The sequence below is a fragment of the Sus scrofa genome, chromosome 6 (genome assembly GCF_000003025.6).
Source record: "Sus scrofa isolate TJ Tabasco breed Duroc chromosome 6, Sscrofa11.1, whole genome shotgun sequence".
Classification (NCBI taxonomy): domain Eukaryota; kingdom Metazoa; phylum Chordata; class Mammalia; order Artiodactyla; family Suidae; genus Sus; species Sus scrofa.
In genome coordinates, this window is record NC_010448.4 from 141948348 (window position 1) to 141975688 (window position 27341).

At 40.4% G+C, this 27341-nt stretch overlaps 1 protein-coding gene across 6 annotated transcripts in view; it reads left to right on the top strand.

Annotated features, from left to right (window-relative positions):
• The window catches only part of PTGER3 (prostaglandin E receptor 3), a 201483-nt gene continuing 184749 nt past the window's right edge, over positions 10608–27341 (top strand). For 5 of the 6 annotated variants that reach the window (XM_005656131.3, XM_013988866.2, XM_005656132.3 and 2 more), the window contains exon 1: positions 10608–11943. In XM_005656131.3, the coding sequence (XP_005656188.2) occupies positions 11050–11943 (894 nt within the window). In that variant the 5' untranslated portion in view covers positions 10608–11049. The remainder of the gene's footprint in view (positions 11944–27341) is intronic. The other variant, NM_213834.1, reaches the window with a different exon arrangement.

Consider the following 27341-nt stretch of genomic DNA (forward strand, 5'->3'; position numbering starts at 1 on the left):
AGCTTAAGGTATATCATAGTGATTTATGGTAGGTAGTTAAGTCTACCTATTTTGAAATAATTTTAAATTTCCAAAACATTGCAGACGTTGTATGGAGAGTTCCCATGTACTCCCACCCAGTTTCCATGGTTGTTAACTTATTACAATGTAATTTTGCCAAAACTAAGAAACCAGGAATTCTGTTGTGGCTCAGTGGTAACGAACCTGACTAGTATCCATAAAGGTACAAGTTCGATCTCTGGCCCTGGCTCAGTGGGTTAAGGATTTGGCATTGTGTGGGCTCTAGTTCAGCTACGGCTCAGATCTGGCATTGGTGTCCTGTGGCGTAGGATGGCAGCTGCAGCTTTGATTCAACCCCTGGCCTGAGAACTTCCATATGCTACAGGTGTGGCCCTTAAAAAAAACAAACAAAAAACAAAAAACCCTAAGAAACCAACATTGACATATATTACTTACAGTCCAGATTTTATTTGAATTTCACCATTTTTGCATTAGTGTGATCCAAGGTACTGCAGTACATTTGTTTGTCCTGTTTCTCCAATCTCCTCTGGCCTGACAGTTTTTTTCATCCTTTCCTTGCTTTTGAGGAGTACTGGCCAAGAATTCTTTAGAATGTCCCTCATCCTGAGTTTGTCTGGTTTTCCTTATGATTAGTTTGGGGTTGTGAGTTTTAGAGCAAATACCACAGAGGTAGAGTGCCCTTCTCATCACATCATGTCAGGGATACATGATACCCATATAACATCACTGGGGATGTTAACCTTCATCACTTGATCAAGGTAGGAATTGCCCAAAATCGCTATTGTTAATTTTTCCCCCCTAATTTACTCCATTCTGGGAAGCATTAAATTCCACCTTCTGTTAGAGAAGGCTATCTACTGATATTTGGAATTCCTTTGTTAGAAAAATTTGTCTCCTAGTTGTTTATAACTGTATGGACTTGTGCGTATCTAATTTGTCCTTAAATCATAGTTAAGTGCTCTGTTTTATTGCTCATATTGTTCCAGCTTTGGCCCTTGAAAGTTCTTTCAGGTTGTCTGTGTCTTTGTCATGCCTCCATTTTCCAGTAGAATGGAAGGTAGGTGATGGAGAAAGAGGAGGAAGACGTGTCATCAAGTAGGTGAGGGAATGGAATCTAGACCTTAGTGGTGGTGATGGTAGGTTCCAAACTTAAATAGGAGCCTTGACAATATAGTATCAGGAAGGATGAATCCAAGTGGCATTAGAGTCAAGTTTCTTTAGTCACTGAGAATGACCAATAAACCTTTTTTTTTTTTTTCTCTCAGCCACATTGTGCCCTATGGATGCTTAAAGGAGGGTAGAGGGTAGCACTATAGACAGATAGAAGAACTTGTGATAAGTAATAGTTTACGAATGTCTGATTTTAGCAAAATAAAAGGTACTAGCATAAGAAAAATATTTACAATTCTTAAATACTTTAATAAATGATTAAAATATACCTAAGAAGAGCAAGAATGCATTAAAAATAAAGCATTATTCAAGGGAATAAAAAGACCTGGACTTGAAGCTGAAATATATATATATATATATATATATATATATATATATATGGACAACTCCTTTGCCATAATCTCAATCTGGTGGGGAAATGCTCTTATAAAATTCTTGATGGTAGACATAAAATCTGCTAAGGTGGGAGGAAAATCAGCCTTGTCTGAATGAAAATGCAAACTAAGGAATTGATTTGAGCAGTCTTGAAGGGAAAGTTTATTGATGAATAAGGTAAGCTAATTTGTGAGGCCTCAAGGCTTGGTTGTGTTTTTAGGGGATCAAAAATACTGTTCTAGGAAACCTTAGAAAAAGAAGGAACCTCATTAATGAAATGAAAACCTAGAAATCAAAAATGTAGAATGGAAGTGTTTTGAATGAAACAAGTACTGCTAGTGATTATGTTAATCCTCTTTAATGACATTACCTCTGTGATATTCAAACTTGCTGAAAATGTTGCTTTTTCAGTGATTACTTCACTTCAGAATTCTGAGCAGGGAAAATCATTTGTATTCTTATGATTTGAAAAAAATGTGGCTATGAGAGATTAAGAATTTTAATGTGATACTAGTGACCATGATCAGAGAAAATGAAATATATGCACCTAAGTCTCTAAAACGTAATTGTTGAAAGCAGATATATTGTGAGACTTATGTATAAGTAAAATACACAGTAGAAATACCTCAAGTTAACAGGTTTAGAAATGGAAGGCGTGTAGGTTTAAACTCAACCACATCAATGATTGCATTAAATATGTGATCAAATGCTCCCCAATTAATTATAATTGTGATTATATGTAGTGATTATCACACTTGATAAATGAAGCAAGACCTGTATGTCCTTATAAGAAACCCACTGTAAACATCATGATGCAAATAGGTTAAAAAGTGAAAGTGGAAAAAGATTCCTAATCAAAAGTGGACTGTTAATTTCAGAAAAGTAGATTTGAGAGCAAAGAATAGGGATAAAGAACATTTTTTAATAATAAAGTCAATCTCAAAAGCATAGCATAACAGTCTTAAACCTTTATGCATGTGTTAGTCTTCAAGATAAATGAAGCAAAAATTGATAGACCTGCATGGCAAAAATAGGGAAATTCACAATTAGAGAAATTATTTAAAATGGGGCATAGAAAACTTAGAAAACACAATTTGACCTAGTTGATATTTGTAGAACATAGTACCTAATACCAGAATACGCATTCTTTTCAAATATGGAACATTTGTGGAGGACATGAACATTCATCCAGGGCATGAACAAGTACTTCCTGTATGATTCCATTTATATGAAGTTTAAGAACAGACATTTAGCTATTATGATTACCTCATGGGACATGTTGCTGGTTGATTGGGTTGGGATATATATATATGTGTGTATGTGTATCAGGATGGCGGTTACAACTGTGTTATGTTTTTAAAAAACCACTGTGGCTCAGCAGAAACCCGATTAGTATTCATGAGGACGCAGGTTCAATTCCTGGCCTCGCTCAGTGGGTTACAGATCCCAAGTGGCTGTGGCTGTGGTGTGGGCTGACAGCTGTATCTCCAATTTGACCTCTGGCCTGGGAATTTCCATATACCACAGGTACAGCCCTAAAAAGCAAAAAAAAAAAAAAAACATTTAAGATTTTTGCACTTCATGTATGAACATTATACTTCAAAACAAAATGGTACTCACCTAGAAATGCAAATGACCTAGTGAAATAGAATACGAAAGACAGGAAAAAATACATGCCTGTAGAGGAATCGTAAATTACTTTGGGAAATAATTTTATTTATTTTAGTTTTTGTCTTTTTAGGGTCACACCCGCAGCATATGGAAGTTCCCAGGCTAGGGGTCGAATTAGAGCTGTAGCCGCCAGCCTATGCCACAGCAACACGGGCTCTGAGCCGCATCTGCGACCTACATCACAGCTCATGGGCAATACTGGATCCTTAATCCACTGAGTGAGGCCAGTGATTGGATCTGCATCCTTAGGGATACTAGTCAAGGTCGTTACCGCTGAGCCACAGTGAAAACTGGGGAATAATTCTAGATATATAGGAAATCTCAGTTCCCATCATGGCTCAGCGGAAACGAATCTGACTAGCATCCATGTGCAGGTTCGACCCCTGGCCTTGCTCAGTGGGTTAAGGATCCAGTGTTGCCGTGAGCTGTGATGTAGGTCGCAGGCGCCACTAGGATCCTGCGTTGCTGTCTGCTATCGCTGTGGTGTAGGCTGGTGGCTATAGCTATGATTCAACCCCTAGCTTGGGAATAACTATATGCCACGGGTGCAGGGGCCCTAAAAAGCAAAAAATAAATAAAAATAATACAGTGTTCCTATATATTTCTTATGTTACTATTTTGTATCACCATAATTTGCAAAAACCAAGAGAACAATATTCACACATTGCTGTTAACTGAACTCCAGATTTTCTTTGAATTCTGTCAGTTCTTTCACTAATGTCCTCTTTCGATTCCAGGATCCAGTAGAGGGTACCACACTGCATATTGTTATGCCTCCCCCATCCCCATTCTCTCTGGTTTGTGACAGTTTTCTCATTCTTGTTTTCATGATTAACATTCTTAAGGAGCACTGACCAGTATCCTGTAGAATGACCCACATTTGGGGTTTATTACTATATTTTATGATTAGACTGGAGTTAGGGGCTTTGGAAAGAGTGAAGTGGCTTCGTCACCACTTATATCAGGAGGTGCGTAATATCCACATGACATTACTAGTGAGGTTTAACCATCACTTGGTTAAGCTAATGATTGCCAGATTTCTCCACTGTAAAGGTACTACTATTTTTTCCTTTCATACTATATTCTTTGTAAGTACAGGCATACCTCAGAGATGCTGCAGGTTCAGTTTCAGACCACCACAATAAAGCAACTAACAGTAAAATGAGCCATGTGATTTTGTTAGCGCATATAAAAGTCACGTTTACATTATACTGTAGTGTGCTCAAGTGTGTAATTGTCTAAAAAGACAATGTATGTACCTTAATTTTTAAACACTTGCTTAAAAAAAAAAAAAAGCTAACCGTTCTCTGACAATGTGGGGATTGCCACCAACCGTCACTCTGTTAAAGGAGCAGTATCTCCAAGCTCAATAAAGCAAGTGCAATAAATGCCTGAATATCATGAAGTCAAGCATATCCTCAAGGAAAAGGGGGGACTGTGCTTCACTTCCTGGAGAGAGAAGTATCTACATTTATTATAAAGGTTTGCCTCTTTCCCATTAATCATTTATATCAGCCTGGACTTGACGTATACGTATTTTACATTTGGATTCTATTCATATTACACCATATATTTTGTTGCTCACATTGTTCAGTTGGCCATTGGGAATTCTTTCAGATTGGCTCCCGTGTCCCTTTGACATGTCCCATCATTTTGCCTTTTGAGCATTTCTTTTAAAATGTTTTTGGAAGTTCCCAGGCCAGGGATTGAATCCAAGCCACAGCTACAGCAACACCAGATGCTGTAACCCGCTGTGCCAAACTGGGCTCAAACCCATGCCTCTGCAGTGACTTGAGGCACTGCATCAGGTTTTTAACCCACTGTGCCACAGTAGTTGGAACTCCTTTTGAACATTTCTTTAATTTTTGCTAATATAAGATGCTCTAGGGTCACCTTGTATTTTCCCTGCTACAACCATAAATCAGCCGTTTCTCCAGGGAGCCCTGGTTCTTACTGGAGAATGATATATAGGAAGCAAAATCTGGATTCTAGGCTATATAGAAATATAGCATATGACAAAATGGTATTTCAATTCAGGATTATGATATATTTAATAAATGGTGACAGCTATCTATATGATAAGCCATCAAAAAAAGCTACTTCCACCTTACCATTTTCTAAAAAGTAAAATTTAAATTTTTTTATTAAAGATATGAATATTAAAATATTTTCCAAAACATAACTTAATTCTAGGAATTAAGGAGAAACTTTCTTAACATTCTTAAACAGTAATACTGAAAATCGTAAAGTAAAAGGTGAACATTTTTCTGAATAAGTTTTTTACATATGGTCATGGACATGATACAAAAAGTAAAATAGGAAATTATATGGTAGGAAAACAAGCACCAAAGAGCTCCTACAAATTGTACAGCAGAAGTTATCACCACCTTGTAAATCAACTATACTTAAATAAAACTTAAAAAATGAACAGCATAATAATAACCCAATAGAAAATGAACAAAGATCAATTAATCAGAAGTTGATTGACATGTGAAAATGGATTTAACCTTACAGTTAGAGATATCCCAATTAACAAAATATATCTCACTCAGATTGTAAATATTTTAAGTACCAATAATATACAGGGCTGGCAAACTGAAAAACAGAAACCCATGTATTTAGAGTGGATATATCTTTGTATGAGCATAAAGAAAAATCTGAAAAGAATATACCCAACCTGTTTATATGGTTAATTTGGTAGCAAAAATAAGGACAAGTATGGAAGATATCATTAACCTTGTAAAACACAGTCTAAATGCTATTTAAGCATTTTGTTTAGCTTATTTTAAAATAAACATAGTTTAAAATGATAAATTCAGGGCAATTAAAGTGATTGCAGTAGACGAGGCAAACGATGGTAGTGACCTGAACCAGGTAATAGCTTTGGAGATGGACACAAGTGAATATACATGAGATATACTTTGGAGTTAGGATTAATATTACTGGATGTCAGGTTGGAAGATGAAGATACTGGAAAAGGAAGATTCAAGGATGGCTATTGGATTTCTGACTTGAGTAAGTGGATAGCCATGAAAAAAAAGAAAACAGCAGAGAAACTGCAGATCAGAGGGAAAAGAATGTTGGCAATTGGAATCCAGGCATGTTAACTGATTAACTAACAAGCCCCCAAATCAATAATCCTCAGAAGAAAAAATTGGAATCTACAGTCACTACAGCATATGGACTTCAATGTCTAGTTTTCAATTAAAAATGACTAGACATGTAAAGAAACAGGAAGAAAAGTTTGGAGAAAAGGCAGTCAATAGAAAGATACTCATTGTGCAGCACCTCCTTTATTTTGTGGAAATGATAATTATATCCATTCATATTTGAGGGCTATATCTACATTGGGTTCCTGAGATGAATCTTATTTGATCATGAAAACTGTATGTATTTTCCATATTTTAATGAAAACAGTACATTGTTTTTAAAATTGGGTTTCTTATAAAGCCCTCCTCTGTGGCAAGTTACAAAAGTTATTAAGATCAGCATTCTTTCTTCAGTTATTTCAGGTTAAAAAAATTTTTTTAATTCCACACCAAAATATAAACTCCATGCATGATCAGATTTTTGTATGTTTCTTTTGTATCTCTAATGACTAAAACAGTTCTGACATAGAGTAGGTGCTCAATACTTATCAAATAAATGACTAAAAACATGCTGAAATTAGTTGGCTCCATGGAGTAGAACTGCAGCCTTTTTTTTTTTTTTTTTTTTTTTTTTTCCAGCTGCACCTGAGGCATATGGAAGTTCCCAGGCTAGGAGTTGAATCAGAGATGCACTGAGGCCTAATGCCGCAGCCACAGCAACACCAGATCCAAGCCACATCCACAGCTTTTGGCAATGCCGGATCCTTAACCCACTGAGCAAGGCCAAGGATTGAACCCCACATCCTCATGGAGACTACATCAGACCCTTAACCTGCTAATCCATGATGAGAACTCCAATTGCAACTATTTTGAAGCAATCAAGGATGTGATTGGGTGAAACTAATTATTACTCTTTTTTTAATCCATGTCTATTTTAAAATTCTTAGAAGTTCAGTAGAAGTAAGTAGAATAAATCCATCAACACTATCTAAATATTGACATCTATCATGAATTTTAAAATGTAAGATACAACCACAAGTCTGTTCTCCATGTCCATGATTTTCTTTTCTGTGGAAAGGTTCATTTGTGCCCTATACTAGATTCCAGGTATAAGGGAAATCATATGGTATTTTTCTTTATTTTTAAAATTTTCTTTATTTTTGTTTGTTTTTTAGGGCTGTGCCTGTGGCATATGGAAGTTCCCAGGCTAAGGGTCAAATCAGAACTGCAGCTGCCAGCCACAGCCACAGCCACAGCCACGGCAATGCAGGAAACTAGCTGAATCTGTGACCTACACCAGAGCTCATGGCAACAGTGGGTTGCTCACCCACTGAGCAAGGCCAGGGATTGAACCCGCATCCTCATGGATACTAGCTGGATTCATTTCTGCTGAGCCACAATGGGAACTCCTGGTATTTGTCTTTCTCTTTCTGACTTACTTGACTTAGTATGAGAGTCTCTAATTCCATCCATGTTGCTGCAAATGGCATTATTTTGTTCTTTTTTATAGCTGAGTAGTATTCTATTGGTTGCCAAGAGGGAGGGGGGGAGTAGAAGGGACTGGGAATTGGGGGTTAATAGATGCAAACTATAGCCTTTGGAATGGATAAACAATGGGATCCTGCTGTATAGCACTGGGAACTATGTCTGGTCACTTGTGATGGAACATGACTGTGAGAAAAAGGAATGTATACATGTATGTGTAACTGGGTCACCTTGCTGTGCAGCAGAAAATTGACAACACTGTAAATTAGCTATAATGGAAAAAAAATCATTATAAAAAAATAAAAATAAATTTTAAAAAGTTATCATTGAGTGAAAAAACAAAATAAATAAATAAAATGTAAGATACAAGAGGAGTACAACTGTAATTATGCCCCCCCATTTATGGGGCATAATTTCAGTGTTTTATATATATATATATATATATATAAAATGAGTGAATACATTCTTTAAAAGTTTTTGCATATGTGGTCTTTCAATTATATGACCCTATAACTAATCCTCACTGGTCTATTGATTAACAGACACTCAAAGACAGAATGGGCAGAGTTACATGTTAATGAGTTAGACTGTTGCAAAAGATACCAGAAGTCCTTAAGCAAAGCATATATTTGCTCTTTACAAATTGTACAGCATATTATTAACTTTTTGGACACTAGAGGGTGGTAGTGTCTCAGACCAACACAATTCAGACTATTTCCGGTCCAACACCAAAAAGTGCCAGTCAAAATCCAACTGCCATCATTCTACTGTGGGACTGCTCAGACCCCCAAAATTACTTGTTGACAAGGTGCATAACTAAAAAGGTGAGTAACTACAAAAGAGACAAGTTAGAATAAGATGAAGCAAAACACTGAAAGGAGGAAAAGTGTTACACAAAACATCTGAAATGAATACATTTAACCCATTGATGTAGAGGTAAGAGAAGCTAACATTAATTCCTCGATACTAGATGTCCTTATGCTTGAACTCTTATGAAGTTTAAATGGTGTGCACTGCAATGGAAGAAACAAAAGTTTCAAAGAGGTCAAATATTCATTAAAAAGAATAATTTTTGATGTAACTGGAGATCAGCTTTGCTTTCTTGGCTGTATCTATTAAAAGGTCAAATTTTAAAATAAAATATATAATTGCACTCAGAATTTTATTGCTATAGCCTTAAATTTTGATATGCACTTTCATCCCAATTATTTGGATAAAGCTTGTTTCTAAGAATACCATCAAATATTATTTTACCTCTCAAATGACATTTTAGGAAAACATTTCCCAAGTATGGGTTTGGGATTAATTAAAACTAATAAGACAAAAGTTGGGGGGGAAGATTTAAAAGTAAACCACTTCATTCTTCCTTTGTAGCTACTGTTCTGATCAGAAACATAATGTTAAAAGGAAAATAAAAACCAAAAGTGCAAAACATTTTTAACAGCAAAATACAAAATGAAATTAGCGATGTGATTAATGCATGCTGTTAAAATAGAATTTATGTTTTTGCCTTTACTCCTTTAAAAACTATATAGCCCTATAATGATTTTCCCCCCTTACTCTCATACAGAATTAAAACAATACCACAGAAAGAAAGAATGGAGAGGAACCTATTTCACTCTCATCTCCCACCACTTATTTCCACTCAATGAGGTTATTAACTAAGCTAGGAAAAACAAAAAACCGAACTGACTGGGGCTTGCTCTGAAAGTCAAGCTGAAGTCTGAATATGGTCTTTGCAGTGCTATATGATTAGGTCTAACTTCTTAAATATGAAGAAAAATTAAGTCTATAGGTTTTTAAAATCTTTTCATTTCCTGGACAAGATGAACAGGCAGAAAAACCAGGCTCTCCCTAGATTTGAGAACAGCTGGTCTTAACATTGATTTTCACCTATTGAGAGTGGTTATGGTATCCATGTAAAGAACACTGTGCTTCAGGTAAAAAGATGGAGACTGAGAATTGCTAAAAGATTTGGGCACTTCCTTTAACTTCATGGAACCTCAGTCACCTCACCTTAAAAGAAGAAGGAATAATACTAACAGGACCTTGGGCCATGTCTGGGAAAAAAACATGGTTGTAGAAACATAAAATACTGGTTTAACAAAAGATTAGGTGAAGGCCTTCATACATGTAAATACAGTTTCTAGTCCTAACTGCATAAGAATGGGCAAGGGTTGGAAAAAGATGGTGGGAGGCTCTATAAGAGCTTGCCTCTTGCCTCTGCCCTTCTCCCCCGTTCCTCTCCAGCTCCTTAGGCAGGCAGACTTTGATTTCAGTATCTTAGATGCGCTGAGATAAATGAGATAGTGAATGGCTGCCACCTGCCTCTAGCCACTTTTGCCCTAGATGAATTTTTTTTTTTTTTTTTTTTTTTTTTTTTAGGAAGGGAAGAATGTGGTGGTGGTGGGTGGTAGTTGGGATTTCTTTATTTTTGAATTCCACCATCTGATTTTATTTTGTTTTCCTGTACTAAGTTTACAGTTTCAAGTGTTCCTCTGGGACAGAGCAACTTGGCCTGCTCACGATCACGCTAGTAGTCCCGAGGTAGTAAAGGAAAAACGTCCACTCTCCTCTCTGCAACAGGTTTGCTTACATTGCTCAGGGTCAAGTGAGATACACCTGCCCGGTTACAAAAGAGCTTCGGGAGGACGATCTGGTCCTTGCACAAGTGCCTGTGGATGGAGAATGAGGGGGGCGGGGACTCAGGTCCGCCTGGACAACAGGCTGGAGGTAGCGTAGCCTCCGCCGCCCACCGACGCTCGTCTGGCAGAGAACCCGAGGAGGCGCCAAGCGGGGCAAAGCGCCCTGGCTGGGCGTCGGGTCCGGCCAGGACCTGGGGCATTTCGAGAGGAGTCGTCCGGAGGGTTTTCCCAGCCCCGGCGGCCAACCCGTGGTCACGCTGCAGCGGAGAGAGGCGCGCAGCTGCTGCTGCATCCTCCTCCTACCTCACGGGCGCCCCGCCCCCCTCGGGCTTATACAAGGCCCCGGGCACCTCGGCTTGCCCGGCCTCTGAACGCTTCCCGGAGCCGACGGCGCGGCTGCGGCGCGGCCAAAAAGCCCTGGCGCCGCCTCCGAAGAGGCGAAGTAAGGCGGCGGCTGCGCCCCGCATCATGGAGGGCAGCCCAGCCCCAGCCTCAGCCCTGGTCGCCACAGACAGCCTCCGCCGCCCGCGTCCCGTCTGCCGGCTCCCGTTGCTTCTCTCTGGGCGCCATCCCCTCCTCACCTCGAGGACAACATGAAGGAGACCCGGGACCAGGGGGGCGCCCCTTTCTGCACGCGCCTCAACCTCTCCTACTCGGGCATGTGGGCGCCCGAGCGCTCCGCTGAGGAGCAGGGCAACCTCACGCGCTCCCTGGGGTCCAGCGAGGATTGCGGCTCAGTGTCCGTAGTCTTCCCGATGACCATGCTGATCACTGGCTTCGTGGGCAACGCGCTGGCCATGCTGCTGGTGTCGCAGAGCTACCGGCGCCGGGAGAGCAAGCGCAAGAAGTCGTTCCTGCTGTGCATCGGCTGGCTGGCGCTCACCGACATGGTCGGACAGCTGCTTACCAGCCCGGTGGTCATCGTCCTGTACCTGTCCCACCAGCGCTGGGAGCAGCTCGACCCGTCCGGGCGGCTGTGCACCTTTTTCGGCTTGACCATGACCGCCTTTGGGCTCTCCTCGCTCTTCATCGCCAGTGCCATGGCCGTCGAGCGGGCGCTGGCCATCCGGGCACCGCACTGGTACTCGAGCCACATGAAGACGAGCGCCACCCGCGCGGTGCTGCTTGGCGTGTGGCTGGCGGTGCTCGCCTTCGCCCTGTTGCCGGTGCTGGGCGTGGGCCAGTACACCATCCAGTGGCCCGGGACGTGGTGCTTCATTAGCACCAGGACAGGGGGCAACGAGACTAGCTCCGAGAACAACTGGGGCAACATTTTCTTCGCTTCTGCCTTTTCATTCTTGGGGCTCTCAGCGCTGGTTGTTACCTTTGCCTGCAACCTGGCTACCATTAAGGCTCTGGTGTCCCGCTGCCGCGCCAAGGCCACGGCGTCGCAGTCCAGCGCCCAGTGGGGCCGGATCACGACTGAGACGGCCATCCAGCTCATGGGGATCATGTGCGTGCTGTCTGTCTGCTGGTCGCCGTTGCTGGTAGGTAGTTTCAGAGTATGGGAGTTTGGAGGAGGGGAGGAGTGCGCGCCGGCGGGCTGTGGAGACTTCCGGAAGTGGCAGCCCCTGCGGGGTTGTGTTTGCAACCGCGGAACTTTGGAAGGGCCCCTGCCCGCGCTATGATGGTCGCGGCTGTGGAGCTGAGCTCCTTACTTACTTTCTGAGCACCTTTCTGGTGCCAGGCATTGCATTAGGCTCTGATGGTGCACACATGGAGACCAACTTATTTCAAAACGTTGCTCGCATTCTAATCAAAGTAAGGGAATGCCCAGGTATCGTTTCAGCGCTTGTGCAAAAGCAGAGGTTCTCCTGGGTGCACTGGAAGCGGTGTGGCGATGACAACTGTACTCGGTGCTCTGGGTTTTCTCCTTACTTCAGATACCTCTCGCACGTCGAGTGATTTTTCAGTCTGCAGCAGCGCTTTACCTGCGACCTACCGCAGACTGGCACAGCGATCTTGCAGCTGTCCCCCCGCAGCAGCCGGGCCGGCGCTCAACCCGCTTGCAGGCTCGTATCTGACTTGGAGACAGGAGAGTGAAGACGCATCCTGCCGCTTGGCCAGCCTCAGCCGTTTGGAACCGGGCTGCAACCTCTAGGAAGTGCTTGACAGCCAGTGGGCCCCGAGGCCTGGTCACTCCCCTCTAACCAGCTTTTGATTGTCCTTGGCTATCGCGCAGGGCTAAGGCAAGGCCAATCTTGGGATAGGAAGGAGAGGTGTCTGCACTTCCCACCTCCTCACAGAGGCCCTAGCCCCAGGAGCAAGTGATGTTTCCACATGATCCTAGGCAAACACCCGTACTTCTATCGTACTTTCCAGGTTTTCCTCTGCCTTACTCTAAGCTAGACATTTTGTGTAAGTTCCATTTACTAATTCCTGATGTGTTGTTTCTTGGCCCCAAGCAGCCTGGTTTAATAGATGTTCACAGAAAAGCAATCTGGTCACTGTGACAGGGTTAAAACAGATTACATACTGGACCTGGAAATTTATTAGACAGTTGTAGAAAACTCCTGAAATCCTGGTACAGTTTTCAGAACCCACCCATGTATAGTTTTTCTTTTTTAATTGTGGTAAAATACACATAACACAAAATTGACCATTTTGACCACTTACAAGTGTACAGTAGGTGGTATTAAGTACATTAACATTGTTGTGCACCTTGTGTAGTTTTAAATCCCTGGTATTTTATAACAGAACCATAGTTCCTTTTTCCCTCCTACCCTCCCCTGTGTTTGACAACACAGATATTCCAGAATACCTGTGTTAAACTGGTGTTGTATATTTAGAGCAGAAATCTTGACTCCCAATCAGTAATGTGTGGTGACAAGTAGAGTTATGTTGGGACCTCACTGCCCACAAATCTCTGTATGGTCTCAGTTCTGCACTCCAGGAGCTAGAACTCAGGCTGATGTCATCACCATGGCTCATCAAAACCAGTGCCAATTTTAGCCATATTTATTTCTATGGTGTGTAGGTGGCCAAACAGAAGGGGAAAAAGTTCTAAATAATAAGCACTTCGCTAAAGTGTGACAATTAACGTAGTGTTAAAGGCAAACAGAGTAGCTGAATTTTTCACATTTGAGTCATTTGAGTCCTACATATTTGAGTTTGTTGTCTGGCACTCTTTATATCAGTACTCTATATGTCATAGAAAAAAGGTAAATCATATGAATAAAATGCTTACTCACACAGTTAATCAGGCTTACAACTGTCACTTTTTTTTTTTTTTGAGAAAAGAAACTATGTAGTATGTTTTTATTTCAAAACATTGATTCTAATACCAGAGCATGGTGGCCTTAGGAAGATGTTAAATAACTTCGGAAAATTGCAACCTGGGTGACCAAACTCATTCTCTTAAGAAAGACTGTATTTGGAACTTATTTAATTTCAATTAACATCTGCACTTAAAATATTTATTGGTTTGCAGCATTTAATTAGATACTTTGTTGGTTAATTTCTAACAAAAACATTAAACAAAATAAATTCAGCATGTGATCATATCAAAAAGAAGAAATCCATGGTTTCCAAAAGACGTGTTTTTTTTTAACTAAAGGAAATTGTTCTATTTTCTGTTTTGTGCACCATTGAAATTAAAGCTCCAATTATCATGAAAAAGATCTACAGTACAAAGCTGGAATTATCTCAAAGGAAGAAAACTGGCGAAACTGCTTTCTTAATAGTTTAGGGAACTATAAGAATGAGTACAAGAGAACTAAGTGAATTGAATTCTCAGTGTATAAATGTTGGAGAGACTGTTTTTTATACTTTTTTCCTAACTATAAAATATATACTCCCAAGGAGTTCCTACTGGTCTAGTGGTTAAGATTTATTACTTTCACTGCTGTCACCTGGGTTCAATACCCGGACTGGGAACCAAGATCCCACATTAAAAAAAAAAAAAAGAAAAAAAGCTGCTGTAGGAGTTCCCTCTGTGGCTCAGCTGGTTAAGAACCTGACTAGTATCCATGAGGATGCAGGTTTGATCCCGGCCTTGCTCAGTGGGTTAAGGATCTGGAGTTGCCAGAAACCATGGCGTAGGTCACAGATGCAGCTTGGATCTGGTGTTGCTGTGGCTGTGGTGTAGGCCAGCAGCTGCAGCTCTGATTCTACCCCAGCCTGAGAACTTACATATGCTGCATGTGCGGCCCTAAAAAGACAAAAAAAAAAGCCACTGCAAGCCATGCTCCCCCAAATATCTAGATAGATAAATAGATAATTTCCTATTAGCATTTTCTTTTTTCTTTCTTTTTTTTTTTTTTTTGCATTGGACATAGCATACTTATCTAATTATCCAAACTCCTTACTTAAAAGGACCCTGGGTATATATTATCTTGGAAGACCATCATGACTCTAATAATATTCAATTGTCACTGCTGGAAAACAGCAGAGAAGAGATGCCATCATAAGGAGACATCCAAACTGCTGTAAGTTCTGATGAGTAAATACTTAAATCGAGGTTTATCTATGGCGCAATCAAAAGCTTTTTTACATTTTTTCCTCCAGAAACTTTACAAAATACAAAAGAAGATGTGAAATTAAGTGAGAATATAGTGGGAAATTATGTCACCATGGTAGATGATCTATGGTTCTTCGCTGCTATTTATGTGAGGCGTCAAATTCTGTTGGATTCAGCCAGCTGACTCAGCAAGCAATTGTTTGACTTATTATTACTATGTTTTTTAATGAATTATATTCATCAGATAGTCCAGTTATTTGACATGACAGCCAAATTGTCAGAAGCAGGAATAACTCAAGGGAGCTGTTCAGAGGAAGCTAGACTACGTTTTGTACTTTTATACACCTGGCCCTCCCCAAACTAGCAGAATGTGGCTAATACTGTAAAAAAAAAAAAAAAAAAAAAGCGTAGATCTAAAACTGTCAACATGGTGAGAGAAAACGTATGAGGAACAGAGCTTCTCATCTACAACTTTGGAACTGAATTAAAGCAGCCTTAATCCTGAAACAGCAAATACCCTGCTCGGTAGCCATGGACAACAACAGGGATGTTGCAGTTCAAGGAGGTATTTTGCAATATAGATGGAATTGTTTTTTTATAATTAAGGAATCACTGATATACTTTGACAAATGAAATTTTCCTTAAAGATACTAATGTGATAAATATATGCAACTGATTATTTTACAGCAGTAATGCTATTTTACAGTATTAAAAAGTACTATTTAATTGCTAATTTTCTCTGCCTATAAATTCTGCCATGTTCAGGATGTTGCTTCAGGGGAAATGATTAAATATGTGAATTGACATGATAGAGAAAATCTATAATTTTTTAGAAGAATTGGGGTTATTCGGACATCTTTACTTTTTTAAGTTTACTACAATATATTTTAAGCACTGTGGAAGGGACACTAAGTATACTTCTTAAAAATTCATCAGAAAGTTATAATCTGTTCAGAGAAGCATTCCCACATTTATGAATGAAATAATTAGAGAACATATAAGATAGGATGTAGTTAATATTGCCCTTGGCTCTGGGAAGAAAGTCCATCTAAGTTTGTCAGAGTAGACTTCCAAGAAGAGATGGAATGGCATAGCTTCTTGACCTTACCGCTGAGAGCGTGTATGTCCAGCTGATGAGAACAGAGGATGCACCTTGGAACTATGGAAAGAATGGTTTGCAAAGATTCCTGGGGCCAGATTGAGGTAGTTAGGATGAATGTGGGATAAGGATTCAGTTCTTTGGCCAGGAGGCAGTAGAACCTCTTTTGTGGTTTTTGAATAGGTGAGAGAGTTTTAAAAAGATTAGTAGGGCTACAGTGTGTGGATTAATTTGGGCTGGAAAATGGGAAAGTGAGATCAGTTACAACTTGCTTCCACAGGTCAATTAGGACCTAAGGGTGGAGACCGTAGGAAGAAATCGGTAAATCAGAGAAGGAAAGATAGAGAACTAATGCTATTAGAAATGGTCGATTTAAGGAGTGATTGATTTCGGCAAACATTTCTTACACATCTCTATGTTCCATGCATTGCGGTAAATATTTTTACACACATTACTTCATTTAACTGCATGCTGTGAGATTGCCACTATTTCTCCACATCCTTCAGTCAAAGAACTCAATCCAGTACTACAACCAGATTTCTATTTAAGATATCTGACTCTGAGTTTAGTTTTAATTTTTTTGCTCTTGTTGATTTGGTTTTGGTTTTGGCCGTTCCAGCAGCAGATGGAAGTTCCTGGGCCAAGGATGGAACCCGCGCCACATCGGTGACCCAACCTGCTGCAGTGACAATGCCATATCCTTAACCGGCTGTGCTACAAGGGCATTCCTGTTGTTGATTTGTTTGTTTAGCTTAGACAGAGGCCAGGAATTCTAGTCCTAATAATAACACTGGGAAAGTTATATATCCTCTTACCTGTAAAGTGCAAAATTAGGGCTAAAAGATGTCTAAGGTCTTTTTCTACTTGTTGTGCTCAAGTTCACTTATTTCGGAGAATCATGGTTTAATGAACCAGAAGGAGAAGTTTAGGAAGGAGACTGCGTGGTCAATTGCGTTTTGGTTTGTTTGTTTGTTTATAAGAATGGAGACATCTGAGTGACTCAGGCTTTCAGATGCCATACACAGGGAGGTGGCAGATTATCTAAATGATATATTATATCTAGAAGCCAATATAACTTGAAAATTAATGAGATAAATCAAGGCTTAAAAATGCAGATTTTTAAAAAATTTTAAGTTTATCATAGAGAGCCAAGAATTAAACAATTCTTAAGCCATCGTATTTGAAGAAATTCAGATGGTCTAGAGTTGTAGAATAATTGTGACTCATTGGCTTTTCTCTTTAGAAAAAGCTATTAAGGTCAATAACTCAATTATGCAAGTTTCCATAGTATCGTTTTTCTGGGAATAACACTCAGGAATATGCAGTGCAGCCATGTTTAACAGACAGCGATTGATGGTTTGTCTGGGGAGCTGAGAGGTAGTGAGGGATACTGGGTGTCATGTTTCGGCTTTTAGTCCTAGCCTTGCCCTGTTGAGAAACAGCAGGGAGGTCCTTCTTCAAACTCCTTACATACCTATAGCATTTTTATAATCCACCAGTGTTCCACAGTCATGTCATTCATGCCTCATGACTCTAGGACCTACAACTATAGCATGTCACATTCTGACTCCTTCATTTTCTCTCAATTCCTTATCTGAGAGGTGAGACGCTTCTATTTCAACCACCATGGAAGTTCCCGGGCCAGGAACAAATCAGAGCTGTAACTGGGGCCTTTGCCACAGCCATAGCAACAGGGATCCAAGCCACATCTGAGACCTGCACTGAAGCTTGCGGCAACACTAGATTCTTAACCCACTGACCCAGGCCAGGGATTGAACCAGCACCTCACATAGACAATGTCAGGTCCGTAACCTGCTGAGCAACAATGGCAACTCCCCACTATGCTTCTTGAGATTATTATTTATCTTCTCAAATCCTGCTCTTCCCTTAGAAAATTCCCATGTTCATAAAGAAGGTAACCAAAGAAAGGACCTATTTTTTTTTCTTGGGGTTCCTCTTATATCTTGTCTCCTGAGTACCTGTCAACATTTTGCAGTAACCTTAGCAAGTCATTCTTATACAGAAATGACAGTTGGACACCGTGTAACTTTTTTTTTTCTTTTTCGTTTTTAGGGCCGCACTTGCGGTATATGGAGGTCTCAGGCTAGGGGTCAAATTGGAGCTGTAGCTGTCAACCACAGCTACAGCCACAGCACGCCAGATCCAAGCCACATCTGGGACCTACACCACAGCTCATAGCAACTCCGGATCCTTAACCCACTGAGCCAGGCCAGGGATGGAAACTGCAGCCTCTGCTGAGCCACGACGGGAACTCCCAGCATGTGACTTCTTTAATAAGAGGGACATACACACAGGGAAGCAGCACTATGAAGAGGAAATTCTTGGGGACTGTGCTGTCTTTACTTAGAACACTGTGTCTCCATTTTCCCCCTTTACATTTCACCCTCAGTCATTCGGCACCAGCTGCTGAGCAGTCACCCATTTGGACTGATTAAGACCTCAGGTTAGCAGTCACTCTGTTAGAGGAGCCTTTCTTGAGCCTCCCTAGGCTTGATTGGATGCTCCAGCCCTTGGTGTCATCTCTACCTTGCATTTCCGTCTTGGTCTGAGTGACACTTTACTGGACGTATTGGTTAATTGACCTTCTGAGGGCAGGGGCAGTAACCATCTGGTGCATTATTCTTTTCCTAGGAACTATCATCATTACCAGCCATACAAGGTGTGCCCAATACATGCTTATTGACTGGATGTCTAAGCACATAAATCAGAAGATGGGGTCTGGTCCCAGTGCCATACATAATTAATTATGTGACCTTAGACAATTCACTTGCTATCTTTGAGAACTATTGTTTTTTCCTGTAAAATAGAAATAAAAATACCTACCAAGTCTATTTCACAGGATTGTAATGAAAACCAAGGTTAATGTATGTAAATATAATTCTGACTCTTTCTTTCATCTTAGGAATACTACTGTGATGTATTTTACTGGAAGATAATGTTGACTTCTTGTGTTCAGATAGACTTTTCCTGCAGGAAAGTAGAGAAAAGAGACAGGTGATATTTCACAGTTTGATTAATTCTAGTTAACTAGGTAGGGGTGGGAGGGAGAGGGAAATATGTGGTAGAGAATGTAGGTTTTCAGAAAAAAAATAAGAAAAATGCATAAATTTTTACAAGGTGTTGTAATTTGTCCCTCCTCCCCTTCCCTGTCACTGTAGTCACCACCGCTCTCTTGCATTCACTCAGCTCTGAGATGCTTTCCCCGCTCCCAGCTGCCAGTGAACCCTCTAAATCTAAAACATGCTGGATCCCATCTCCCCCTTCCCTTAAACCTGGAGGAGGGACCACTACCTCCAGCTCTGAAGCCCTCTGCCACTAGTCCAGAATGTGTCCCTCGTCTTTCCAGCCAGGGACTTCTTCCTGTGCTCACACCTGTCCTTACGTAAATGTGGGAGTCGCATTAATTGTGCATGTGGTTGCTGTCCTACATCAGATCATTCTCCATGAGAGTTGAGCCTGTGCCTCAGTTATTCTCCTCTCCTCACAAGTGATCAGGAATACGGGGCTTCATAGAATCCCGACCACCGACTCTCAGCCCAGGGTTGAGTTTACACCAGCCTGAATCGGACCAAAGAGTGAGAAACACAGAGTTGTAAACTACCTTACAGTTAGACCAGGTCATGATAAAGTATTACTATTATTTGTAATCTGCAAATAGCACAAAGTGTAATTTTTCCTCTCCAGACATTCTCTAGGGCAACATTTATAGGAAGAACTTATCAGTGGATAATCTTGGCACTTATTCAAAATCTATATATTATTTTACCCCTGACGATTTTTATGATAAGTGTTCAGGGGCCGTAAATCTAAAAATGAAAAATAGTGGCAGAGGTAAAAGAGGAAGCTTGATTTTTCACACTTTAATTCTGTTAGAAAGAAAGAAATCAGCTATTAGTTTAAGTAAGAATCATGAAATATGAGTACAGGATAAATTCTACACCAAGTAGCCTTACGTCTTTTGTTTGTTTGTTTCTTTGTTTGTTTGTTTTTCCGGTTGTACTCACAGCATGTGGAAATTCCTAGGCCAGGGATCCAGCCTGTCCCCAAACAGAGACCCAAGCTGCTGTAGTGACAATGCTGGATCCTTAACTTGCTGGGCCACAAGAGAACTCCTAGCTTTACTATTTTTAACAATCTTGGTAGGAGTTCCCGTCGTGGCTCAGTGGAAAACAAATCTGACTAGCATCTGTGAGGACACAGGTTTGATCCCTGGGCTCGCTCAGTGGGTTAAGGAGTGGCGTTGCCGTGAGCTGTGGTGTAGCCCGAAGACGAGGCTCGGATTTGGCATTGCTGTGGCTGTGGCATAGGCTGGCAGCTATAGCTCTGATTCAGCCCCTATCCTGGGAATCTCCATATGCTGCAGTTTTCCTAAAAAGGAAAAAAAAAAAAAATGGTAATACAAAGACACAAGGCTAAGTTAGATTTGGAAACCTATCTATTTTAAGCAGTCATTGATCTAATAAAAATCGTGTAATTTTAAAAATACACTTTTCACTAATCCTTTATTTCCTGAAAGTAGATTTGATCTTTTTGTCCCTCTTTCTGAATACTTAATGTGTCATTTTCTGTGGTTAAGAATATGCTGCTGTTGGTGTGATTCATGGAAATTTGGCAAAAGAAGTATGTTGTTAAATGCTGAAAGAGAAATTATGAAAGATATGATGGCATTTGGGGGAATTCACCAGACAGTCAAGTGGAACTCTGACTGTGTTCTTGATGTTATGAAATTTCCTGATAACATCCTGCCACCAAGCACCTTGTCAGGGTCAGACAGAACACACATTCCACCTCAAAAGTCCTAAGGCACAAGCAGCAGTCAGTGATTAAGTGACCTCTGCCTCTGTTTCATAAGAAGAACAAGAAAAAGCGATTGAAGGAGCAGGTGGAGGGCCATAGAGAAAATGGGCTGGCAAGAGACGTGGGTTCTGGAATTGGCTTTTCTACCACAGGAGAAAGTCACTCTGTTTGTGCTTTTCCCTTTCCTCATCAATAAGGTAAAGTAGTTGTCACTCTAATCTTCTTTTCAGTTCTGACTTCCGGTGCCTCAAAATAGATTAAAATTGTCCCTGCTGGACATACCATATTAGTTGCGTGTGGGGAAATACCCAAAGAGTTCCTAGGAAGAATCATAGAAATGTGTGCAAATGGATAGCCCATCATGCATTTTTTTATACAACTATTCAGTAAATATTTATTAAGCACTTGCTTCATGCCTGACACTCTAGTGATGTGGTGGTGAAGGAGGTGTGTGTGGTGGGGGGAGCTGACCCATGTGGTTGTAGGTGTTGAGCAGTTACATGGCTCTAGGGGGCACTATTCACATTTTATCCTATGTGGATGACACTCGGGGAGCAGGGTGTCATCTGTGCTGTACTTGGTAGCCCTGAAAGTAAGCCAAACAGACAAACCAGCTTCTTTCATGAAGCTTTCAGTCCACTAAGGGAGACAGTGAATAAACAGTAAACACTTGTAACCAGTCTGATCGGTCATTACCCTGGCTCCTCTCACTGTCACATGGTGCAGCGGCTGCAGATTGCCCTCGTCCAGGCAGAAGGACAGTGCTGGTCCACTGCCTCTTCGAGACCCTGGTGGAGCATGTCCCTGTCCAGGCTGCGGTGGGTCTGCTCTTGGATGCCATCATTAGAGGGCACATTAGTTCACACCCGTAACTTCAGCCAGGAAGCTCAACAGCAATTCCCTGGAGCACACCCATGGTGCTGGAGTATAAGACCCAAAGAACAATTGGCCTCCGGCCATGTACTGTCTGGAACTAGCTGTCCCTCCCGGGTCCTTAGGATCTGGGTTGCGCTGAGATCAACTCCTCACAAGTTTGTTTTTCTCCTCCAGTCATTTTTCTTTTAAGCTTTTCCATGTCTTTGCCCTCTATTGAGTGTAGCCAAAGTCACTCTGCTTCGGATTTCTTTGCTGGGAGAAAGTTTAGATGGCTTGGTCTTCTTTTTTTTTCCCAGAAAACGTGATGGTCTACCTCTTCCCAAGACCAGCAGTATATACCAGGAGTGTTGTGTAGATTTTCCTTTATGGTGCCACACAGATTTCCACTATGTAAACCTACTCATTCTATATTTATCAAAGTAAATGTTTCTTACTTCTACAACATCTGCTCCAATGGGACTTGCTCTGCCCACCTGAACAGAGAAGGAGGGGCAGCTTCCGGCATCCCTTTACCCCTTATATACATCATTAAAACAATGGGCATGTTAGGCAGGCGAGAAAAAGGTGCTTTGGGATAGTGTCAAAGAGGATCTTCTCCTGATACATTGGTGGAATGTGTGTGTGGTTGAGAAAATGTCATTCATAATGAATCTTGAAAGATGATACTTTGAAGAAGAAAGAGCAGCTTGTTTACACGTCTGTGTAGGAACTGGAAGCATTAGAGGAATGTAAAGAAGGACAGATGGAGAGATTAGGGTGAATAAAATGATAATGCTTTTAAGGCGAAGCTAGGGAGGCAGGTGGGGCCAAACCATGCAGAACTTTGTCATTTTCCTTTGAGAGTTTAGATTTTTAAGTATGGTGGAGAGGAGCCCACAGCTTTGAATGATTTGGTCTGTTTTAAATATTAAGAAGATCATACAGTTTGCCTTGTGAATTAGAAAAGGGCGACATCAGAGCCCTTGAGTACTGAGGTCAGATGGAGATGTGGAACATTAATAAGGAAAAACTTTTTTCCTTAAGTGTTGCGATAAAAGAAGGGAGGAACATAGTTTGCCTTAGCATTGGCTGTGGGAGGGGGGGAGTCTATGCAGAGGCACAGAGGACAGTCAAGCCAGGTGTGCTGGAAATGGTAAGCGAATCTGTTTTTGTTGCAGTGTGTTTGAGAATGTCAAGAAGTGTTATGAGTCAAACAGGACGGAAGGGTAGGGGAGGGAGGAGTGTGTTGGTAGATTGCCTTGAAGATTAGCAAGAGGAATTTGTATTTCATCTTGGGCAAGTTGTATTGCTTGCCTGTACTTCTGTTCCATATTTGTAAAATAAGAGGGTTGACCTTATAAAATCTCTTGGTTTATTGAGGGTCATTTAGTAAAACAGCCTAGCTAATGTTTGATCTCTTTCTAGACTATTCTTGGTGAAATTGTTCCAAGTTTTGTTTGAATAACTTTACTTATAGGACATTTATTGCTTTTTAAGGAACACAAAAAAATTTTTTAGAGACAAGCATTGTGTTAGGCTCTTCCTTCCTCCCTCCCCCTTCCTTCCTTTCTTCCTTCCTATCAAATGTAATGATATATGTAAAATACTTAAATACCATATCACACTTAATAAGCACCTAATACATTACCTACAATTATCCCACTTCCCATTTGTGACATATACTTCTTTCCCCCAGTTTCTAGAAGTTACCATTATTATGATTTTCCAAATACTGTTTTAGTGTTGTTTCCGTGTATGTGACAAAATGGTCTGGTGTTATATATGTTATTCTACAGTTTGCCTTTTTCAACTAGCAATGATGTTTTGTGATTTATCCATATTGATAAAATGGATTTAGTATATTCATTTTAAGTACTTTTAATATTTTATATACAAAATACTATTGTGTATGTTTTATTTATTTATTTTTGAGGTTCTGGAAACATGAATATATTAACAACCTTAGATACAGTAAATTCTTACCTTCGAACATAGTTTTTATTACTATTTACTTTTTTCCTTCTTTACCCTTTTGACCCATTTTACCCCTTTCTTCTACCACCACCACCCTCTCTGTTAACCCTCAGTCTGTTCTCTTTGTCTATGAGCTTGGCTGTTATTATTTTCTGATTCTGAATGTAAGTAAGAACACATACTCTTTGTTTTTCTCTTATTCCACTCGGCATAATGCCCTTGAGGTCCATCCGTGTTGTCACAAATGGCATAATTTTATTTATTTTTTTATGGCTGGGTTAGTAATACTTCGTTTGTGTGTGTGTGTGTGTGTGTGTGTGTGTGTGTATCATATCTTTACCCATTTATCCATCAATGGACACTTAGGTTGTTCCTGTATCTTGGCTATTGTAAATAATATAGCAGTGAACATGGGGATGAATATATCTTTTCAAGTTATTGTTTTTGTTTTCTTCAGGTAAATACCCAGGAGTGGAATTGATGGATTGTATGGTTCTGTTTTTAGTTGTTTGAAGAGCTTCTATACCATTTTCCACGGTAGCTGCACCACTTGACATTCCCACCAACAGTGCTCAAGGATCTCTTTTTCTCTGCATCCTCACTAATACTTGTTAATTCTTATCTTTTTGATAATAGCCATTCTAAGAGTTGCGAGGTGATATCTCATTGTGGTTTTGCTTTGCATTTTCCTGATGATTAGTGATGTTGAACATCTTTTCATGTGCCTGTTGGCCATCTGTATGTTTTCTTTGGAAAAGTGTCTACTTAGATCTTCTGCCTATTTTTTAATAAGATTGTTTATTTGCTATTGAATTGTGTGTGTTTTTTATATATTCTAGATATTAGCCCCTTATCAGATATATGAATTACAAATATTTTCTCCATTTAGTAAATTGCCTTTTCATTTTGTTGATTATTTCCTTTACTGTAAAGAACTTTTAATTTTATGTAGTCCCACTTGTTTATTTTTGCTTTTGTGGTCATATTAAAAAAAAAAATCAACACCAAGACCTATGTCAAAGAGCTTACCACCTATGTTTTCATCTAGGAGTTTTATGATTTCAGGTCTTGTATTCAACTGCTGGGCTCTTTTTCAGAAATAATTTTCTTTGTTTCTTACAACAACCCTATGATATTCCAATATACAAATAATTAAGAATCTAAGCTAAAAGAGGTTGAGTGATTCATTCAAGGTAACAGAGCTACTAAGTGGTCAAACTGGGATTTGATGGCCAAGCTCTTTTCTCTAAACCATGGTGCCTCAGAGTAGCCTAATTCACCTTGAATTGTACTTTCTATTAGAGAATTTCCTTTCCCTTATATTGGTTGAATTGGAGTACTGCTAATTCTAGTCCTTGGCTTGTGGGAAATAATACTCAATTTAACTGGAGATACCTTTATAAAGTTATATGCTATTATACTTCTAAATTAGATATTGAGGCATTCTACTAAATTTATGAACAGTAAAATAACATGAAAATATTTTGACAATGTCAGGTGGAGGATCCATGAAGTATTAATTCAAGTGACACTTTATTGAATGTCAGTTATGTTTTAGACACTGTGCTGCAATTTGACAGAACAATGGCATCGTCCTTGTTCTCAAGAAATGTGCTGTCTGCTGAATGATTCCCTGTAGGTTGTGACTCAAAAAAGCAATGTTATTTTCCGTTGTCAATTTTGAATACAGGAAGAAAGCTGAGAACCATTCAGAATGTATTTGTTCATTTATGCAGTCATTATTTATTGACTACCTATTATGTATCAGGCACTGTTCTAGGTGCCAAAAATATAGTAGTGAAACAGGGAGACTAGTTTCTTGCTCTCAGGGAAAATGCATTCATTCTAGTGGAGAGAGAAAGTCAATGAAGAAATTAAACCTGAAGCCAGATTGTGAAAAATGCTGTTAAGAAAATAAAGCAACACGATATGATAGAAGGAAACTTGTGTAGATGGGAAACTTGTGTAGATGGGGTCATCAGAGAAGAATGTCTCTGAGATGTAACATTTAAGCTGAGATCTGAGTGGTCAGAAAGAACCAGGTATGTGCGATCTCCGGGAAGAGCATTCTAGGCAGAGGAAACAGCAAAGTTCCTTCCCTCATCAGAAATGTGTATGAGGAGTAGAAAAAACCCCATGCGGCTGAAGTGAGATGAGCAGGAAGGGATATAATGTATCATGAATTGAGGTCAGAGGCCACATTGGGGGCCAGATTGTGGGAGGCCATGCAAAGGAGTTTTTTTTTTGTTTTTGTTGTTTGTTTGTTTTTGTCTTTTTGCCTTTTTTAGGGCCGCTCCAGCGGCATATGGAGCTTCCCAGGCTAGGGGTTGAATTGGAGCTGTAGCTGCCGGCCTTCACCAGAGCCACAGCAACACCAGATCCAAGCCGCATCTGTAACCTGCACCACAGCTCACGGCAACGCCGGATCCTTAACCCACTGAGCAAGGCCAGGGACTGAACCCACAATCTCATGGTTCCTAGTTGGGTTCGTTAACCACTGCGCCACGACGGCAACTCCGCAAAGGAGTTTTTATATTATTTTAAGAGGACACCGGAAGATTTGAAGCAGGGAAGTGACATTATTAGATTTATGTTTTTAAAAGATCCATCTCAAAGCTTTGCAAAGACTGTATGGCAGAAAGAGCAGAGTGGGAGCAGGGAGACCAGGTAGAAGATGTTGAAGTTGGCTGAGGGATGATGAAAGCTGAGGTTGGGGTGGAGAAGGGGATGTGTTCACACAGAGTGTTCTGGAGATAAAGTCGACAAGACACTCCGATTTCTCTAATTCTTGTCCTGTGACCCTGACAAGAAGTAAGGTCCTGTCTTCCTCTATCCTCTCTGGGCCTCTGGTAGAGAGATGGCTAACAGTCCACAACTGACTTTCCCTCTGGCTCCACAACTGACTTTCCCTCTGGAAGTGACTGCTCCAGGCTCACACAACTAGTAGTGGGAAGATTTAGGATTAAGTTCTATCTAATGAGTGCTTCCGCCTCCCTCCACCGAAATGTATATTGGAATAGTCACAGAGAAGGAGAAATAAGCTGTTTGTTTCTGAAATAATAGTCTGTTATAAGAACTGCCATCCCTGAGGAAGATCCAGACCAAGCTAAAGCAAGCTAGTTTAAGAAAAACAAAGAAACAAACAAACAAACAAACAGAGGCAGTTTCCTGATTCAAACAAATTTCAGGGGGTGCCAACAGTGGAGGTGGCCCTATGGGAGACTGAAGCCAGGACTCTCTCTTTTTGTATCTCTTACATCGATTCTTGCCTGTGTCAGAATCCTCAGTTCAGGCACTGCTTCTAAGGAACCAACTAAAGGCATAGCTTTGTTGCTCTTGGCCAGGTCCTGTGTACTTTCAATCAAACGCTTTTGGTTAATGAGTTTATATTCACAGTCTGCATGTGCGGGGTTAATTTCGCTTTTAGAGTAAATGCAGTATTTCAGTGAATACATCATTTTGAAGCAGTTACAGCAGATTCATTCCCTCTCCCTTCCTTCCTCCATCCCTCTCTCTCTCTCTTTTCTTTCTTCCCCTCTTCTTCTCTTCCTCCCTTCCTCCCTCCTTTCCTCTCTCATCCCTTCTTTATTATTTTGTTTGTTTGTTTTGTAAATACAAGAAACAGTTATACATAACAAAGTTTCAGGTCCCTGCTTCATCTTCAAAGACTATTGTGAGTT